General features: G+C 46.7%; 1 protein-coding gene across 1 annotated transcript in view; it reads right to left on the reverse strand.

The window, feature by feature from the left end:
• LOC138260987 (myosin-4-like) overlaps positions 1-20,884 on the reverse strand; it is an 88,202-nt gene that overhangs the window by 1,374 nt on the left and 65,944 nt on the right. Inside the window, exons 21-39 of the mRNA XM_069209555.1 lie at positions 20,589-20,844; positions 20,243-20,485; positions 19,954-20,130; positions 19,717-19,862; positions 18,809-18,899; positions 18,320-18,709; positions 18,100-18,226; positions 14,253-14,371; positions 9,232-9,428; positions 8,957-9,140; positions 4,264-4,429; positions 3,056-3,180; positions 2,632-2,940; positions 2,334-2,537; positions 2,123-2,248; positions 1,675-1,845; positions 1,489-1,593; positions 1,269-1,364; positions 465-599 (exon numbers count right to left, since the gene is read on the reverse strand). Of these exons, the coding sequence (XP_069065656.1) occupies positions 465-599; positions 1,269-1,364; positions 1,489-1,593; positions 1,675-1,845; positions 2,123-2,248; positions 2,334-2,537; positions 2,632-2,940; positions 3,056-3,180; positions 4,264-4,429; positions 8,957-9,140; positions 9,232-9,428; positions 14,253-14,371; positions 18,100-18,226; positions 18,320-18,709; positions 18,809-18,899; positions 19,717-19,862; positions 19,954-20,130; positions 20,243-20,485; positions 20,589-20,844 (3,367 nt within the window). The remainder of the gene's footprint in view (positions 1-464; positions 600-1,268; positions 1,365-1,488; positions 1,594-1,674; positions 1,846-2,122; positions 2,249-2,333; positions 2,538-2,631; positions 2,941-3,055; positions 3,181-4,263; positions 4,430-8,956; positions 9,141-9,231; positions 9,429-14,252; positions 14,372-18,099; positions 18,227-18,319; positions 18,710-18,808; positions 18,900-19,716; positions 19,863-19,953; positions 20,131-20,242; positions 20,486-20,588; positions 20,845-20,884) is intronic.

The raw sequence follows: 20,884 nt of genomic DNA on the forward strand, positions 1-20,884 counted from the left end.
GAAAAAAAGCATCACACCATCTGATTTAAGTAGAGAAGGCGGTGTGATGACTTTACTCTGTCGGTCAGACTGTTAAAGTAAGCATTCGTTGACTGAACTAGCAGAGCCTCTGCCAACAGAAACCTTATGGTCAACCCATCTCTAAATGAGTGAAGCAGAGGGCAGTACACAAGTTTGGTGGACAGGGTATTCTGTCACAAAGGTAACCAAGTTGGTATCCCTTAGTTTCTGCAAGCTGATGTGAATTAGTCTTACCCTCAAATGTGTTTAAGGTGTTTGTTGTTTATCATTGATTAAAAATATAAGTGTTGAGAATGTTAAGAACGAGTGTCCAGAGTCAGACCATCCTTCCATTGGACTGTTCTATAACAGGAATTTCTAAATCAAGGAATCATTACATGAGAAATAAATGAAACTCAATGAAAAAACAATAACTGTAGAATAGCAATAATACTATTGTTAACCTTGCTTCCGATGTCGCGACTCTTAACACGCAGTTTATTGACTTGCGATTCAGCAATGTCAGCCCTCTCTTCTGCTTCCTCAAGCTCATGCTGCACTTTTCGGAATCTGGATAGGTGGCCATTTGCCTGTTCCTCCTGCAATAAATAGTAGTAAATGTTGGACCAATATGTTTAATCGCTGTTTGTCACCAACTGCCTTTAGCTCAAGGTCTTGTGATTGGCACAGTCCTGCCTTCATACATCCAGCCACCCAACCACTATCAATGCCCGGTTACATGATAAGGATCATGTGTAGATGCTTTTACTCCTTTTTAGTTTCTGGCCTATGATTTCTTCCAACCAGTGGGTAGTATTTGGTTAGACACTGCCTAGAAATTTTCTTTCTGCATGTTACATTCATGTTGCGTGGGCCTGTATCTTCAAGGCAACCTTGTTCCATGAATTTGGTCTCCTGTCCCCTAAGAACTTCCCACATGAGCTTCGCATGATGTTTGTGCCATGTAAGAGACATAAATGAACGGCTAAAATATATTTGAAAGCGGAAACACGCTACAGACTTTTTGACCAAAGATAGCTTAATTTAATGTACGAAAACAATTCAATTGTTTATCCTCAGAAACAAACAAGCCTTTTCCCAATTCAATGAGCACACAGATGAAGATAACCTGTGAGGCCTGGTTATCAGTGGTAAGGATAAGGCATGAGAGTGAATCTATAATTTACGGGCAAGACCTGAAGGTATGCTCTTATCTAGAAGCAGCAAAATGGGCTTTATGGTCCACAACCATTAGTACTGGTACTTACATATTCCTCTGACTGCCGCTTATAGGCTTTTACTTTCAACTGCAGTTTATCAACCAGATCTTGAAGTCTTGCAACAACCTTTTTATCCTCTTCACTCTGTACAAAACAGCATAACTAATCAAATGGATTGCTGAGGCTATTATAGTCAGAAGTTTCAGCTCATTATGGACCAAAGGTGTTTAATGTCATAAAAAAGCAGTTAGCTTGGTCAAATAGGTACCTGATAGGACAGTTCTTTAAACCTTCTCTCATACTTGCGAACACTCTTAACGGTCTCTGCTCCTCGTTTTTGTTCAGCATCAAGCTCATTTTCAAGCTCGTGAACCTATGAAATTGAATATTTTCAGTAATGGCACTGCCTCACCACTGAATGTATCCAAATTTAAATCCTCCGGTGGTAACTCACTCTGCTCTCCAGTTTCTGGAGTTGCCTCTTTCCTCCCTTCATTGCAAGTTGTTCGGCCTCATCCAGGCGATGCTGCAGGTCCTTCACAGTTTGCTCCAGGTTCTTCTTCATTCTCTCAAGATGGGCACTTGTGTCTTGTTCCTTCTTGAGCTCCTCAGCCATCATAGAAGCCTTAATAAAATGTTAATAACATGAATTATAGTTACCCTGCAACATCATCTATAGGAGGGAGTAGGTTTGTACTACTGTGAAAATATTATGACACTAAGAAAGACAAAGCTGTATATTTTCTAGAGCTACAACACAAGAGTCAACTGCCAAACATAGAAGTTAGAGCCATGCAAGATCTAAAAAAAATTGATGAGTGTTTTTTGCAAAACGTATGTTCAATGAACGTGTATATTACGTTCTACCATCACACTTATTGTAGCGAAGCTATAATACTTACGTCAGTGATGGCCTTCTTGGCTTTTTCCTCAGCATTCTTGGCTTCTTGGATGGCTTCCTCTGCTTCACCCTGGAGCTGAGAATTGTCAGTCTCAAGCTTCTTCTTCGTATTTATAAGGCTGGTATTCTACAAACAGAGACATCCAAAGCACAATTAAACATTTTTTTCATCAGCAGTTGTTTATTTCCCATTGTATATCAAAGAGGTCTACCTGAGAATGAAGAAGTTGGACGCGTTCACTGGCATCAAGCAGTTCCTGTTCAGCAATTTTGCGAGCTCTTTCTGTTTGTTCAAGGGAAACCCTCATTTCATCCAGTTCCACCTGCTGCAGGTTGTTTCTGCGTTCAATGACAGCCACCTGTTCCTTCAACTCTTCCTGACCTCTAACAGCATCATCAAGGTGAAGGATTGCATCCTTGTGAGTAAAGTAAACATTTTGTGCATAAGTTATCTTTAAATTGGAGAGTAGGATACAATGATAAGTAGAGTTTGAGCTGCTGTATATGTACCTTGAGCTGACCCTGTACATTCCTCAGCTGCTTCTGTGCTTCCGCAGCTTGGCGGTTGGCATAGCTGAGCTGAACCTCTAGTTCATTCAGATCTCCTTCCATTTTCTTCTTCAGCCTCAGAGCATCATTCCTGCTTCTGATCTCAGAGTCCAGTGTACTCTGCATGCTTTCTAAGGCCCTCTGGCTGTTCCTCTTCAGCTGTTCAATTTCCTCATCCTTTTCAGCAACTTTCCTGTCCACATCTGACCTCACTTGGTTCAGCTCAAGCTGAATGCGCAGGATCTTGGCTTCCTCGTGTTCCAGTGAACTCTTTTTTACAGAGAAAGGGGAAGATAAGAGTGCATTCCCAGACTGTTAATATCACTGCACTACTGTCAAACTAGAACTATTTAAGCCTGCTATTGAAAGTTCATTATTTACATACCTCAGCCTCCTCCAGGGCAGTCTGGAAGTCAGACCTTTCTTGCTCAACCTGCTTCTTGGCTTTCTCCAGTTCATGTAAGGATTTTCCAACCTCAGCAATCTGTTCAGTGAGATCTGAGATCTCCTCTGCGTGAATAAACAGTTCCAATATAAGATTAGTAATTCATTTCAAATGGAATAGGAATTGTAAAGAGTGTTACCTGGGCAAATGATTCTAATTCTGGAAGACCGTTAATCATATGAAAAATCTAGATACAATTATTTATAAAACCAATTATATCTACTTATAGGGTGTTATTCTAACTTTGGAGGAGGTGTTAATCCGTCCCAAAAGTGACGGAAAAGTGACGGATTTACCACCAGCCGTATTACGAGTCCATTATATCCTATGGAACTCGTAATACGGCTGGTGGTATATCCGTCACTTTACCGTCACTTTTGGGACGGATTAACACTCCTCCAAAGTTAGAATAACCCCCATAGTCTTTGATGTTTAAATAAGTGCATACACTATCATGGTGTTACCAAATATCAAGAGCCTCCTTTACTAGTTGCTGCCGCAGGACAGCGCAGTAAGTCACTTTGCGGGCTGCCCTGTGTCAAAAGTAAAGGGCAGGAATGTGCTGTATTAATGAAATACGGCACATTCCTGTTCCTTCTGCTCGTGCTGGTGCACAAAATGGTGCCTAGTGCCAACACAGACACCCTTGCACCATGGTGAAGGCAGCACTCAAAGAAAGAGGAAAAAACAAGAAGTAAAGTTATTCCTCCTCATTGCGACTTGCCTGGGGAGGCTCAGAGTTTTGACACGTTCCCAGGTTCACAGATCCTTGTTAATCTGGGAATGTGTCAAACCCCATGGCTGTTGCGTGGGACAACCCACTGCAACACCGATGGAATGCCTCCTAGGTGCATAGTAAGACAACATTGCGCTCTGCGCTGCCTTGCCTTACTCCATATCTGTGAAGCTATGCAAAGCTGCGCAGGGTGAATTTTCGTCACCTCATAGACATGACTGAGAGGCCTGTGCCGCCGGAGTGTCAAAAGTGATGCTCCGGTGGTACAGACCTTTTGTAGTTGAGGCCCCAAGTTATTGTTAAGAGTTCCCATCATGTCGTATTGAAGTGACATGGCAAAGCATTGTTTCTGTTATACACTGCAGGACTTTATCAGCCCAGAGGTACAGGATAACACAATTTTTAAACTTACGCTGAAGGTTTTTGTTTTCACGTTTTAGGGTTTCAAGGTGGTCCAGGGACTCCTCATAAGCGTTCTTCATCTTGAAAAGCTCAGTGCTCAAGGAACGGGCATCCTTCTGAGTTGCCTCCAGCTCAGCCTGCCCTTCCTCGTACTTCTGCTTCCAGTCTGCCACAACCTGTTCACAGAGAATGTTAGTGATGGCTGTTTCTATGGGCAGAGTTTGGTTCTGTGCACAGAGAGAAAACTTGACCAATGATATAATATTTTAATGAAAACCAATGGAGGAGGATAGATATTAATGATTTCTGCACATCATTCTGCAGACCCTGTCCAATTTTACTAGCTAGCTAACAATTTAAGGCAAATGTCCTCAAAAGTCAATCAATCAATCAAAGAGATTTATAGAGCGCGCTACTCACCCATGAGGGTCTCAAGGCGATGGGGGGTGGGAAAGGTCCAATAAGGAGTAGGAGGCTGGGGGATCACTGTTCGAAAAGCCATGTCTTGAGGCTCTTCCTGAAATGTAGTAGGTCCTGGGTCTTGTGGAGGTGGGTGGGGAGGGAGTTCCAGGCCTTGGGGGCTAGGTAGGAGAAGGATCTGCCTCCGGTGGTGGTGTGTTTGATGCGAGGGACAGAGGCGAGAGAGGGGTCGGCGGAGCGGAGGTGGCGTGTGGGCGTGTGGAAGGTCACTCTTTCGTTAAGGTAGGCAGGGCCGGTGTTGTGGAGCGATTTGTGTGCGATGATGAGAATCTTAAAGGTGATCCTTTTGTCTATGGGGAGCCAGTGGAGGGATCTGAGGTGTGGTGAGATGTGTTTGTGTCGGGGGAGGTCGAGGATGAGTCGTGCTGCTGAGTACTGGATTCGCTGTAGTTTGTGCTTGAGTTTTAGTGTGGTGCCGGCGTAGAGGGCGTTTCCGTAGTCAAGCCTGCTGCTGATGAGTGTGTGAGTGACTGTCTTTCTGGTCTCTGTGGGGATCCACTTGAATGTTTTTTTCAGTATGCGTAGTGTGTTGAAACATGAGGAGATGAGGGCGTTGATTTGTTGAGTCATCGAGAGGGAGGAGTCCAGGATGATGCCGAGGTTGCGTGCGTGGTTTGCAGGGTTGGGTGCGGGGCCTAGCGTGGTGGGCCACCATGAGGGGTCCCAAGTGTTTTTGTGTGGGCCAAAGAGGATTATTTCGGTTTTGTTGGAGTTGAGTTTAAGGTGATTGGCTGTCATCCATGCGGTGGTGTCGAGGAGTGCATTGTTTCGGTTGGATTTGGCGGTGTTGGGGTTGCGGGTGAGGGAGAGGATGAGTTGAGTGTCATCAGCGTATGAGAGGATGGGGCTTCTGTGGGGTTTGATGATGTTGGCTAGTGGGGTCATGTAGATGTTAAATAATGTGGGGCTGAGGGAGGAGCCTTGGGGGACTCCGCAGGTGATTTTGGTGGCAGGGGATTGGAAGGGGGGAAGACGGACTTTTTGGGTTCTGTCGGTGAGGAAGGAGGTGAGCCAGTCCAGGGCTTTGTGTCTTATCCCGGCATTGTGAAGGCGTGTGCTGAGAGTGTGGTGGCAGACAGTGTCAATGGCTGCGGAGAGATCCAGTAGTATGAGTGCTACGGTTTCGCCCATGTCGACTCTGGATCTGATTTCGTCGGTGCATGCTATGAGAGCGGTTTCTGTGCTGTGGTTCTTGCAGAACCCAGATTGGGAAGGGTTGAGTGCGTGGTTTGTTTCGAGGAAGTGGGATAGGCGGGAGTTGACTATTTTTTCCGTGACCTTGGCTGGGAATGGGAGGAGGGAGATGGGGCGGTAGTTGGAGAGGTCGTCTGGGTCGGCTTTGTTTTTTTTTTAGGAGCGCTGTGACTTCCGCGTGTTTCCAGAGGTCTGGGAAGGTGGCGATTTCGAATGAGCTGCTGATTGTGGCTCGGAGTATGGGGGCGATGGCGGGGCTGGCTCTGTTATATATACGGTGGGGGCATGGGCCGGAGGGGGAGCCAGAGTGAATGGAGTTCATAGTGGTTTCAGTTTCTTCGTCGGTGGTGGGGGCCCAGGTGGTGAGTAGGTTGGGGGGTGTGTGTGGTGGGTTTGTGTTTGGTGGGTGCGTGGTGTGTGTGGAGGATGTGTGAGGTGTGAAGCTGTTGTGTATGTCCAGGCTTTTTTGGTGGAAGTGATCTGAGAGGGAGTCGCAGAGGGTTTGTGTGTGCGTGGGGTCTTGGTTGCTGGCCTTGGGTTTGGAAAGCTCTTTGATGATGATAAAGAGTTCCTTGCTACTTTGGGAGTTGTTGTCAATGCGTTCCTTGTAGTGTGCTCTTTTGGTGGTGCGTATGAGTTGGTGGTGGATGCGTGTGGTGGTTTTGAGGGTGGCGAAGTTAGTAGTGGTGGGTTCTTGTCTCCAGGTTTTCTCTGCTTTGCGGCATTTGCGTATGGATTCGTGGCGTTCAGTGGTGAACCACGGGTCCTTCTTGATATTGCGAGTGGTGATGTTTTTTCTGAGGGGCGCGAGATTGTCGGCACAGGTGGTGATCCATTCGTTGAGGTTGTGTGCGGCGGTGTTGGGGTCGGTTATGTTGGGAGGGGTTTGTGTCAGTTGGGAGATCAGGCGCTCCGTGGGGATCTTGTCCCACATGCGGTAGGGGGTGGTGTGATGGTGGTGGTGTGTGGGAGGTGCGTTGTAGGAGAATTGGACGCATTGGTGATCCGTCCATTGGAGTTTGGTGGTGTGGGTGTAGGTGACGTGTTGGCCTGAGGTGAAAATTGCGTCGAGTGTGTGTCCGACTGAGTGGGTGGGGGCTGTGACCAGTTGTTTGAGTCCTAGTTTGGAGAGGTTGTCTAGGAGGGGAGAGGAGTTGTGGTCGTGAGGGTTTTCCAGGTGGAAGTTGAAGTCGCCGAGGAGTATGTAGTCTGTGGAGGTGAGAGTGTGCGGTCTGATGGTGTCAGCAATGGTGTCACAGAATGGGGGGCGTGGTCCCGGGGGTCTGTATATGAGTGTGCCTCTGAGGGTGGTGATGTTGTTGACGTGGATGAGGAAGTGCATGTGTTCTGCGTTGTTGAGGGTGTCAAGGGTGTTGATGGTGACCTTGATGGTGTCTCTGTGAAGGATGGCGATGCTGCCTCCTGGTTTGTTGAGGCGGTCTTTGCGTTGGAGTTTGTATCCTTCCGGGGTGGCTATGGCTATATCTGGCTCGGATGTGGGGTTTGTCCATGTTTCTGTGAGGAAGACGATGTCGGGTGAGTGTGATGTGATGAGGTCCCAGAGTTCTATGGCATGTTTGTGTAGGGACCGGGTGTTCAGTAGTAGACAGTTGAGGTGGTTGCGGGTGGTGTGGTTGTTGTGGTGTGTGATAGTGTTTGCGGGGATGTTTGTGGTGTTGTTGAAGGTAGAGGTGGCCTTGGTGAGGGGCTTGTGTAGGTTGTGGAGTATGTTGGTGGGTGCGGGTGTTGTTGTGTGGGGGCTGTTGTGTTTGATGTTGGTGTGGGGTGCGTGGGGGGTGAAGTAGGAGAATAGGCAGGTGCGGCAGGAGAAGGGGCCTTGTGTGTGTGTGGGGGTGGTTTGGAAGCAGTTGGGGCGGACTCCGGGGTTGAGGGAGAGGAGAGAGTGGGGGTGGTAGTGTAGTCTGGGGGGATTTTGGCTGGCAGGGTCAGGGGGACTGGCGCTGGGCGCAGTCCGGGCGCGGACGGGCGCAGACGGGCTTGCCTCTGGCATGTCAGCGGCACGGCCGCACAGCGACCTCCATTAAGAGGGGGAGGTGGGAGGGAGGGGCAGCTGGGAGGTGGGCGGGAACGGGAGAGCAAATGGGGTGGGAGGGGGCGGGGAGTAAACAGAGCAGTGACGCTGGACACCAGGGAAGAGGAGGGGGGCTTCGGACTCGCGATCGGTCGCGTGGGCGGGGATGGGGAGAGGCGTTGCAGCAAGGTGGAGCTGTCGGCGCAGGGGAGCGAGCTCCGGCCGAAAGGTCAAAGTGAGTGAGTGCCAAACATTGCATGTATATCTTTGGACTTTATCAGAAGATTCTAGATGCCTTGAAGACAAACGAGAGATGCACTGCACTCTTGCACTCTTGCGCTGAGAGTGGAATGGAAGAGGAACACATGTGTAATTTATGGAACCTACATAAACATCATGCTGAGCCTTGTAATTTGGCTTATTGCTGGGATACTGCAATAGATTCTGCTTCTCTTCCATATAGTTATTTGTGTTTCACTCTCATTTTTCTATGTCTTCATTCACAATATCTTCTTTCTTCAATATTACCACATGTTGCCATTGTTAATGGTAACGCTTTTCAATCACCTGCCCATATGATTAAAGATCAGTTTTTTTTACGTTAAGCTTTAGAAAGTCAGGTTTTACCTCAAATCTCGTATCCATAAGCACATAGTTAAAGCGTTTGCAACTATGGTATACATTTTATTGATCAATTTGGAGATGTCTATTCGGAGACTATTCAATTTAAGAGGATTGCTGAATGCAAATATATTGTTTTCTTTTTGATACCTTGCACAAACATAATACATTATTGGAGGTAGAATAATGTCACTTATAGTTCTTCATTTAGTTCCCTAGCAGGTGAATTTTACAATATGCCACACTCACGACGCAGAATTGACCTACATTTCAGTGAAAAGTGGTTTTGTTTTCTTTGCATATGAATTTCATTGTCATGTGATCACTAATTTGTATCTGTCTGTATTCAGAATTGTAAGTGTAGCATATCAATTACCTTATCAAAGTTCCTCTGTTTCTTGTCAAGAGCTGCCGCTGCACTGTTAGCTCTCTCAACATCGATCATGAGGTCCTCCACTTCACATTGTAGTCTCTGCTTGGTCTTTTCCAGAGATGCACACTTGGAGTTCACAGCCTCAACCTGTTCCTCAGCTTCTTGAAGTCTCTGAACAAGTTTTTTCCTGTACAATTTGAAGAAACATTGAGTCTGACTATTTTCATGTATCTAATAGGTGATATAGCAGCATTGGTCATTTACTGGACATGACATACTTGGCTTCTTCCAGTTCCTCTGTGCGCTGAATGGCATCAGTTTCGTACTTTGTCCTCCACTGGGCAACTTCCCCATTGGCTTTGGACAGAGCGCGCTGGAGCTCAGCCTTGGCTTCTTGTTCTTCCTCATATTGTTCACGGAGCAAATCACAGTCATGTCGAGCAGATTGCAAGGCATGTGCCAGGGCATTCTTGGCCTTCAAAAAATAACAAATATATATTTAGCAACCTTGCAGATTTCTTGATGGACATTTAGGGCCTCATTATGACCCTGGCGGTAGAGAACCGCCAGGGCCAACGGGGGCGGGAGCACCGCCGACAGGCCGGCGGTGCTCCCTTGGGCATTCTGACCGCGGCGCTTTGGCCGCGGTCAGAACGGGAAAACCGGCGGTCTCCCGCCGGTTTTCCACTGCCCCTAAGAGTCCTCCAAGGCGGCGCAGCTCGCTGTGCCGCCGAGGGGATTCTGACAATCCTTACCGCCATCCTGTTCCTGGCGGCTCGCCCGCCAGGAACAGGATGGCGGTAAGGATTGTCGTGGGGCCCCTGGGGGCCCCTCCACTGCCCATGCCAATGGCATGGGCACTGCAGGGGCCCCCGTAAGAGGGCCCCGCTAGTATTTCACTGTCTGCGTAGCAGACAGTGAAATACGCGACGGGTGCAGTAGCACCCGTCGCACCTTCCCACTCCGCCGGCTCGATTACGAGCCGGCATCCTCGTGGGAAGGGAGTTTTTCCCTGGGCTGGCGGGCGGTCTTTTGGAGACCGCCCGCCAGCCCAGGGAAAAACTCATAATACCCTCCGCGGTCTTCTGACCGCGGAGCGGTATTATGGAGGGCGGCATCCTGGCGGGCGGCCTCCGCCGCCCGCCAGGGTCATAATGAGGCCCTTAGTTTGGTTGATCATAGTTCCTTCCTCAGGGTAGCACGCCACACTTGCACAGGTATAATAATTTCCAAATATTCATGTTTTATTATAATTGCTGTGATGGTCTGACCACTTAAATATTAAATTTCACAGCAGCCAAAACTGTAATTTATGATAAAAGAAGTTCCTCCAGATGATAGTTAAATCATTTCAGAATTCACACTTTACCAGTTATTTACACATTTACAATCAGAAAACAATTGTAGAGAAAAAGATTTACCATATGTCATTTAGCCTTCTCGACCAATGACAATAAGGAGCATAATCTTGATTTTTAATTATTTTACCCGTCTCATGGATATACAGCTTTCAGTACATGTGCGTATGACGTGTAGTTCTACTGCATCACTGATGCTCTAAGACACATATTCCGATGAAAAACATCTCCCCTTCTCAATGGAAAATCTAGTGGTAATGGTATGGGTGATAATGTGCAGATGTATGCGGTTGCATGTTATTCTCCATTTTCAATACTGAATCCTAGGTATGTTATTCCTCATTTTCACCCACTGAACTTAAAGTGTAGAGTTAAAGATGAACACAGACTTAGGGGGTCATTCTGACCCTGGCGGCCGGTGACCGCCTGGGTCACCGACCACGGGAGCACCGCCAACAGGCTGGCGGTGCTCCCAAGGGCATTCTGACCGCGGCGGTTCAGCCGCGGTCAGAAAGGGTAAACCGGCGGTCTCCCGCCGGTTTACCGCTGCCCCATTGAATCCTCCATGGCGGCGGAGCGCGCTCCGCCACCATGGGGATTCAGACACCCCCTACCGCCATCCTGTTCATGGCGGGAAACCCGCCATGAACAGGATGGCGGTAGGGGGTGCCGCGGGGCCCCTGGGGGCCCCTGCAGTGCCCATGCCAATGGCATGGGCACTGCAGGGGCCCCCGTAAGAGGACCCCACAAAGTATTTCAGTGTCTGCTTTGCAGACACTGAAATACGCGACGGGTGCAACTGCACCCGTCGCACCCCTGCAACTACGCCGGCTCAATTCTGAGCCGGCGTCCTCGTTGCAGGGGCATTTCCGCTGGGCCGGCGGGCGCTCTTTTGGAGAGCGCCCGCCGGCCCAGCGGAAATGTTTGAATGGCCGCCGCGGTCTTTTGACCGCGGTGCGGTCATTTGTCGGCGGTACCTTGGCGGACGGCCTCCGCCGTCCGCCAAGGTCTGAATGACCCCCTTAATTTTCCAAATGGATTTTTAATTGCAGATTTACCATGAAGGTCTAAACATCCTCCTTGGCAGAAGAGAGGAAATAGTTTTAAAGCTGCATGCACTGACCGACTGTTGGTGTACGCCAGCTCTTTGACGGCCACCTCTTATATCTGTTTTTCTTGTTTGTCTGTTTAGCCGTTGACACAAGATAGAGTGGACATCTATGTTGGGAACAGGAGGCTGATGGCTATTGGCTAGACCGTTTCCTTTCCCTGAACACATATTTTCCAGGTAACCGGTAAGAATGCATAGAGATTAGTGATTGTAAATTATGGGGGTCATTCAGACCTTGGCGGACGGCGGAGGCCGTCCGCCAAGGTACCGCCGACAAATGACCGCACTGCGGTCAAAAGACCGCGGCGGCCATTCAAACATTTCCGCTGGGCCGGCGGGCGCTCTCCAAAAGAGCGCCCGCCGTCCCAGCGGAAATGCCCCTGCAACGAGGACGCCGGCTCAGAATTGAGCCGGCGTAGTTGCAGGGGTGCGACGGGTGCAGTTGCACCCGTCGCGTATTTCAGTGTCTGCAAAGCAGACACTGAAATACTTTGTGGGGCCCTCTTACGGGGGCCCCTGCAGTGCCCATGCCATTGGCATGGGCACTGCAGGGGCCCCCAGGGGCCCCGCGGCACCCCCTACCGCCATCCTGTTCATGGCGGGTTTCCCGCCATGAACAGGATGGCGGTAGGGGGTGTCTGAATCCCCATGGCGGCGGAGCGCGCTCCGCCGCCATGGAGGATTCAATGGGGCAGCGGTAAACCGGCGGGAGACCGCCGGTTTACCCTTTCTGACCGTGGCTGAACCGCCGCGGTCAGAATGCCCTTGGGAGCACCGCCAGCCTGTTGGCGGTGCTCCCGTGGTCGGTGACCCTGGCGGTCACCGGCCGCCAGGGTCAGAATGACCCCCTATGTGTCATAGGATCAGAGGATCCTACCCAGTTTTATAAGTTTTAAATTTCTGTCCTGTAGACAACGAAGACCACCTAATTCTACTTAAAATCGCTTTCCTTAGTTAGAGATTTTATAGTATATCGTCCTTACAGCATGGTGTAGATAGATGGAAGCATATCCCGGCATGTTAACACATAGCTAGGTGCCACCACATCCCTGCATGCTAAACATCACTGCATGGTTAACCCATCCCTACATATTAATCAGGCGTTACACGTGAAAGAGGGAGTTTTGTGAATGTGGGTCACCAGAATGCAGAACAGTAACTATGTTGTTCTAGTTGGGTTTCTTTTCAGTAGGTGGGGATGCATGGCCTCTGAGCCCCTGGTCCTACTGGCACAATTTGAACAATTTGGTACCCAGTTTGTTCTGTTTTTGCATCGTCTGCTCTTTTTCATGCAAAGCTCACTTTTTTCTCTTTTGTAACAGAGTTTTTGGCCCCAGTTGTGTTCCTCAGTTTATCATTGTATTGTGTTTTATATACATGTGTACAGTTGTATTCCTGGGTCTGTAGGAATCTGGCAGGGGTTGTTTGGTCCTAGCTGAAGTTGGTCTAGCTTTAGTTTCCCAAGCACCACCACTTGTGGTCTGGTTTTCATGAGACGTTGCTATGGACATCGATTCACCAAAATGAAAGGGGTGCTGGGAGTGGCCTAGCACACACTTTGACCCAAGTGCCAGCAAACAGGTGAAGTAATGGCTTGGAAATAAATAAAAAAGGCAAGAAATGGAAACAACAGAAAGTAAGCAGGTCACTGGAGCCATGTTTACATCCATCCTGTTCCTCTCATCACCTTCATGACCCCTGCGCTACCAAAGGACAAGTTACAGGTAGCACTTGCTATTCCTCGCATCCATTGATGTAGCATCTATAGAAGGGAGAATGGTAAGGATAACAAACGAGTAATTCATTTTATGGTCTAAGGCTCTGTCACCCAATAGATACGTATCTAATCTGTGGGACTATGTTGCCTTCTACTCTGAATGAGAGGGCACTGAAGGCATTAGTAGCATTATCTGGGAAAGGTAAGGCTCCTACCATGCCTCGTGGGACAAGTTTCCCTTCTCTAAAGCCAGTCGCTCTGTATAGTTGAAGTGTAGACTCTCCACCAGTGAATAATAGCCAGCAGCAGGCGTCCTTCCAAAACCTACTGCCAAGTGATGCGGGGTGGAGCAGCCAAGATAGCATGACTGGGAAACATCAGTTTTCAATTTTTAAGCTACTTTGTCAAATATATCTCAATTTGTCTGTAGACATCAATATCTTTATTTAGTTGCCTGCTGCACCAGAATCAGAGTTATTGTGGATGCACAGTTGACATAGGTCTCTTTGTGAAATTTCCTCAGAGAGAAATGGACTACTTACTCATTTGCCATTCTCATGTACTTGTACCTTATTGTGAAGCATAGTCTGTGGATGATCTTGTGATAGAGAGTGAAAAGTCACTTCCTTTTAACAGTTAAACCTGGCATGAGTATCCCCTATAGCATCTTTCTTGCTGCAGCTCCTTACAGGGCTTAGTGTATCAAATAAACAATCAAAACTGAGCTGAAGTAATTGGTGCATTCCCCCACGTGATTTCTGCCTCGTGTTTAGTATGTAGTAATTTGTTGCTGTGTATCTAGATAGTGTTGTAGGCACGGATGTGTTATAAAATCTAAACTAGAAACGGTTCAGAAACAGTTTTTCGGGTTCCTCCCCACCTACAAGAAGAAGTCTAGAATGCGTGGAATGGGGAGATTGCACATGCTGGGAAAACACTGCAATAGGTAAATAGATTTTGTTTTCATACATTATATCCCTATTCAGAAGACAATAAATCTAGAATCCGATCAAGGGAACATTCAAAATCCTTTTGTACATCTATCTGTAGCCAGCTCTTCTCGTCAGATGACCAAACAGTACATTCAGGTAGCAAAGGAGGAACACAGCTTACCTTTGTCTCTTCTTCAAGCTGCCTCTTCAGTTCTTCGGTTTGCTGAGTGAAAGCTTGTTTTCCTCTGGACAGCTGAGAAACCAATGACTCCTTCTCTTCAAGGTGACGGGTCAGCTCACCTGAAAGTAATGAGAAGCATAACTCATTTTTCTTCCAACAGAATCTAAATGTGTTCCAGGTTTTGTAAATAGTGTAAATGTAAAGTGGATTAAAAATAGTTTTGAATATTTAGGGTAAGTTCTTCCTTTGTTTTTCTGACACTTCCTCACTCTAACGTAATCAGCTTCTGGAATCCAGGTATCGGGTCAACTCATCGAGCTATATTGAATAACGAATGTATCAAGTTGCTTATCAAGGAGCTTCTTTTTCTTAACCCTGTAGTAAAGATAATCACAATCACATGGGACCTCTGCTATCTGCTGAAAGGACGCTGTCCATTTACTGTTAGTATGCACTCATGGGAGTAGCACAATGAATACACGTACAGTAAAAGTTTACCTTCGAGGTTTTCCCCCTAGTAAGTTAAACTCCACTGCAATATAACTCTAAATCCACTACCATGAGGTTATGATTGCATGGAGAGCTCCTAAATTGTAAGGAAATATGTTGCTAAATTTTTAAAAGTGAAGTGCAAGTCCAAAATCCTGAAAGACCAACAGTTGTACAATACAAATGCAAGGGATAGAAGAAAAGTGGCCAGTTGGCAATCCCAATTGGACTGGCCATACTGTATTCTTGTTCAACGCACATAAAAGGTGACTTTTTGTTTTCTTATGTTCATTACTGGTCTTGCACATGTGCAAGGATTGATGGCAGCGCCAGTGGTGGCTGCCACTGACCAGTGGTGGCGGTGAGGGGGAGGGATGTGGATGTAATAAAAAAAGAAAGAAAGAAAAAAAGCACTTACCTCTTTCCTACGGGCAGAGACGGGTTTGTCTCCTTTGTTTTCTTCCCAGAAGCACAAGCTTTCCAGACTCCCCTCCAATCATGGCGCTGTTGTCACCAGCATGACAGCAGTGCCATGATTGGTGTTAGCGCCCTGCTTTGGCGCTCACAGGAAGTGGCACCCGGTGCACTTTCTTCTCCCAGCTGTTCAATACAGCCGGGTGGAGAAATGAAAAGTGCGCATGTCTGTTTGGCCGGCTGAGTACAGCTGGCCAAACAAACATGCACACTTATGGTGCACCAACCACTCCTCCCTCCAGGCCCCTCCAGCTCCGCCCCACCCTAACCTGGCTCACCGAAAAATGAAATGATAATAACGCTTTTTTATTATCATTTTATTTTTCCTTCCCCTTCTGCTGAAAGCAGCGGGGGCAACTCTCTCCCCCCCCTTAGCGGAGGAGCCACCCTTGGGAAGCACCCTAGTGCATTTAGCACAGGGATCAAGGCTGACGTTTTGCAGGTGCATACTCAGTGAAATAAATAATTCAGTTACCAGGTAGTTGCTTCATACGCCTGATCATTGACCAACAGCAGGTGCAATCTCTATACCCAAAAGATCACAGAATTCTTTGGCCGGCATTTAATGCATTTTGTGTGTGAAACTACGGGGAGAATTGCAGTATTACAATGCCAGCATCAATAGTAAGGGGTTTTAATCCCAGACTAGAAGGAGAGAGTGGTCCCATACTGTGTTAGTCGCATCAAGGATTCCATGAAAAACAAGTTTTTTTGATTGTTTTTAATTTCCTTTATGGTTCACGAGGTCCCTCAGTGAATGGGAGAGGTTTTTACGAAAATTATGCAGACCTAGTTTGCAGAGTCTGTTCTCCATGTTTCTCACACCTCACCTTTGATTGTTGTACTAAGTCTCAACAACTTTGTATTAGAGTTGGTGAGGACTAGTGGTAGGCAGCTAGATTCTCGAAGCAGATGGGCAATTCTACCAAAAAAAGTTTACATGGTGCACAAGATCATGAAGCTATTTTTGACTGCTTTGATCTAACACTTTCAGAGATTCTCAGCCTCATTTAGATACTGGCAGAGGGAATACTCCATCATAAATGTGATCCCCATAGGCTAAAATGGGATTGTGATACAACGGATGGGATATCCGTCAATTCTGTGACAGAGTAACCACCTCCGCCAGGATCTAAATCAGGCCCACTGTGTCTGCTTCTTGGGAAGGCCTTTGGAGACATAGTTGGAATTGTCTAAGCGTTATTGCATCAAAGACCTGACAGAGGGAGTCATTCTGACTCCCGCCGGCCGCGGTAACCGCGGTGCCGGCGGGAGCTGGCAGAATACCGCTGCGCGGTCAGAAGACTGCCGCGGTTATTCTGTGTTTCCCGCTGGGCGGGCGGGCAACTGCCAGAAGGCCGCCCGCCCGCCCAGCGGGAAACCCCTTTCCACGATGATGCCGGCTCCGAATGGAGCCGGCGGAGTGGAAAGGGTGCGACGGGTGCAGTTGCACCCGTCGCGAGTTTCCGTGTCTGCTATGCAGACACTGAAATTCTCAGTGGGGCCCTGTTACGGGGGCCCCTGCAGTGCCCATGCCATTGGCATGGGCACTGCAGGGGCCCCCAGGGGCCCCACGACACCACATACCGCCATCCTGTTCCTGGCAGCCAAAGCCGCCAGGAACAGGATGGCGGTATGGGGGTCGGAATCCCCATGGCGGCGCAGCAAGCTGGGCCGCCATGGAGGATTCCCCAGGGCAGCGGAAAACCGGCGGTACACCGCCGGTTTTCCGTTTCTGACTGCGGCTGTACCGCCGCGGTCAGAATGCCCTTGGGAGCACCGCCAGCCTGTTGGCGGTGCTCCCGCGGTCCCCAGCCCTGGCGGTCCATGACCGCCAGGGTCGGAATGACCGCCAGAGTATTTCTAATGGTTTAAGTGCATAAAGTTATTCCCTAGTTGTTTTGTTTTTTGGGGTTGACCCCCTAGAATCTGTCCAGCTTTGGAGCTGAGTAATTGATATTTATTTCTTTGTTGTAAATCAGACCTGAAGTCTCTGTTTCTGACTACAACGGTATAGCTAGCTCTCCTTCAAGCAGTAATGGATGTGGTAAAGGCACCCGGAGGTTGGTTTGGTAACCAACCCTTCCCCCTTAGTCTTTCTGTTGTCTAGGTTAATTTGTAAGTGGAAAGGGTGAAGCTTAATAATCTGCCCAGAGATTCAGGTATAGTACACACCAGTGAGACATGTACTAACCTCTGTGATTTGTATGTATACGTTTTGGTGCTGGGTTTGGCCTTGCCAAACCAGTCATCTGAACTCTTCACTGAAAGTGTCCAGAAATCCCCGCACATGTTTGGCACATAGCGATTAGCGATGAGAAGGAAGCAAGCTGCGAGTAAAGATGATACAGGCAGGATATGTAATTTTGCATTTTTAGCCTACTACAACTCAAGAACTTTCTTCCAGTGCTGATGTGAAGAAAGCACAAGCTTTTCATTTGGATTAGCAGGTATGCTGGTTCCCAGAAGACTTTGACCAGCTCAGAAATTGGATTAGTACTTTCAGTGATTGCTCCCCAGGAGAAGGAGAATGTGAAGACAACGTCCAAAGTTCTCTTCAACAGCTATTTGTTTAGCTGCTCGACTGAGCTCTTGTTCTCAGATCTCTCTCTCTTCCTCTCTGTCTGATTTAGGTTGTGCCATGTTTCATTCAGATATTTTTCTCAGTTTTTTTTCTCAGTTTTACCCTCCCTATTTTTTACCCTCTGTTGTTTGCCCAGATGTAACAAAGGTTAGAACAAGAAGATGGGTTAGTCATTTGTATTGCTGCTCTGAAAATAAGAACCAACCAATTAAATACCTGCTCTTCTGAATCTTCATTTGAACATTACTTGTTTTTCTTGACATTTCAGACATATGGTAGAAAAAGGTGTTGTCAGCCTACCATTCTCAGTTTGTAAGCGAGCCCTCTGGGTTGTGAGATCATTGATTATTCGCTGATGTTCATCATTCTTCGCCTTAAGCTCACTGAATTGGTCCTCCAGAAGGCGGCTCATCTTTTCAAGATTGGCCTGTTGAACAGAAATCGAAGGGATTACTTCACTGTATTGCTAAGATAGATATGCAGAGGAGCAATACATTTGCTTACCAAAAACTTTTATTACCTTGGACTTTGAAACATTCTCCATGTTGCTGGCGATGTCATTGATTTCCATCCTCAATTCACTCTTTTCTTTCTCCAGCTTTTGTTTTACCCGTTGCAGATTATCGATTTGCTCTCCAAAGTCTGCCACGCTATCAGCATGCTTCTTCCGAAGGACAGCTGCAGTAGCTTCATGCTGCAGAGTGGACTCTTCCAGGTCTCTCTTCAGTTTCTGGAATTCTGCTTCACGCTTCTTGTTCATTTCAATCTGGGCTGAAGTGGCTCCACCAGCTTCTTCTAGTCGTTCACTGATTTCTTCAAGTTCCCGAGATAGATCGGCTCTCAATTTTTCAACCTTGGCCCGAGCTGCACGCTCAGCTTCAATTTCTTCCTCCAGTTCTTCAATACGAGCCTGAAATAAAGTAATGCATAAATGTTTTCATGTCCTAATAAGACCATCTTCAGCAATTTTGAAATGTCTTCATAAATTTCAAACTTTCCAGATTAGTACCTGAAATTCTTTGATTTTTTTCTGTAACTGAACTCCCAGAGTTTGTTCATCATCAATCTTGCTCTGTAGTTGACTGATCTCAAAATCTTTCCTAATTAAAAATGTAAAGAGTTAAGAATGAATTTATGATGTGGTCTACGTAGCAGGATTCATGGCGTTTGTAAGAAATACTCCTACATCTTGTATGACAATGGACAAGTGGAGGCAAGGCTGGCGGCCAGTCTGAGGAGATTCCTTTCATTGAGAACTGGTGCATGACTGCAGACCGCGACTTTTTCTTCCCAACCATTTCACCTTGTCACAGGTTTTCCACTTCTAAATTGAGCCCAGAATTATTATCTTTGGGTACGGTAATTTATCTGGTGAAAAAGGAGTGCAAGGTATTCAGAAAGCTACTGAGGCCTCAATGTATAAAAGCCGGTATAACCACATTAACTACTGAAAGGGGTGCAGAGGGCTGGTGTTCGACACTCCTGCTTTGCCTGTGGCTATGTATTTGCTGTTCTGAATGTACCCCAGACAAATGAAGCTGCCCGTCTCAAAGTCAGCCTTTTTCTGGTGTCCCATCATGTGGTGTTAGCTATAGGTTCTACAGGGTCATTTGGACTTACCCTCATGCAGGAGTAACCCTACCAAACATCAACATATCTGGGGAAAAGGAGGTACAACTTCTTTTTTCTTGGAAGTAAAAATGACTCTGGAACTCAGGGATGGAAACAGTTGTGGAATCATACTGTGACTGGCATAACACCCTGGAGAACAAGTGCATCCATCCAGTCAAAACAGTTGTTATTTTAATGTGACATTGGTTCTTTATTTGCTGGCCTAATAAAGTATTAATAGTTACCAAATTGTTATTTTTGGAAGTCAATTATACATTTTCTTTTGTTTTTCAAATTGATACTAACTTCTTTAGCTTTTCTTCGCTTTGCTGTTTATCATTTTCAAGATCCATCACAGTTTCCTGGGACAACTTCAGGTCACCTTCAAGCTTCCTCTTGGCCCTCTCAATGTCCATGCGAAGTTTCTTCTCTTGTTCCAAAGAGCCTTCAAGCTGGAGAATTTAAATCAAGTCAACTTGATGCATTTTCTCAAGCACCTTTCTGCTATCAAGCAAAGTATCCAACTATATCTCAAGAACTTACGTCATCCACTTGTTGTTCTAGTTTGGTTTTGGCTTTTGTAAGTGCATTGACCTTGTCTTCTTCTGCCTGGAGATCATCCATGGTCTGCTGGTGAGCTTCCTGGAGGGCCTTCTTCTCCTTTGTAATCTTCATAGTATTGTCTTCAAGTGACGCCATTTCCTCTGTAAGGTTTTTAACCTGAAAATGAAAGTTCCAGAAAGGTACATAGGTAGTATTCAAATAGGTTTAGCATATTGTCGATATTGCAAGTGTTAATTCGAGGATTTGACAGCTTGCTGTTACCACATACCTTATTCTCTGTGGCATGCTTTTCCTTCTCTACTTTGGCTAGAGTCAGCTCAAGATCATCGATATCTTTCTTCAGCTCAGAACATTCATCCTCCAATTTCCTCTTCTTGGCTGTCAGCTCGGCATTACTTTCCTCCTCGTCTTCAAGCCTTTCTGCCATTTCTTTCACTTTAGCTTCCAGCTGAATTTTGTTTTTGATGAGACCTTCACACCTCTCCTCTGCATCTGCTAGGTTTTCAGTTTCCTAATGAAATATGTAATCATAATAAATAAATGTATATACATGTGCAGTAGGTGCTTGTGCTTATTAGAAATTTTGCAGACTGTGTGCCTGCCTATTTTCTTACCGACTGGCATTGCAGGAGAAGATCATTCTTCTGCTGCAGTAGGGCAACCATTTTCTCCTCTAGTTCCTTCTTTTTTGCTTCAGATTTTTCAAGTGCTTCTTTTGTTTTACTAAATTCTTCTTTCATGTTCGCCATCTCCTTTTCTGTCTCAGCACTCTTCAGAAGAGGCTTAATTTTAAAGTAAAGCTTCATCCATGGCCAATGTTTGACATTCATGAATGCCCGAACATTATACTGGATGGTGAACAGAGCTTCTCTATTGTAGGGAAAAATACAACACTGATTAGCATTGCAGT

This window comes from Pleurodeles waltl, chromosome 10, assembly GCF_031143425.1.
Source record: "Pleurodeles waltl isolate 20211129_DDA chromosome 10, aPleWal1.hap1.20221129, whole genome shotgun sequence".
Taxonomy (NCBI): domain Eukaryota; kingdom Metazoa; phylum Chordata; class Amphibia; order Caudata; family Salamandridae; genus Pleurodeles; species Pleurodeles waltl.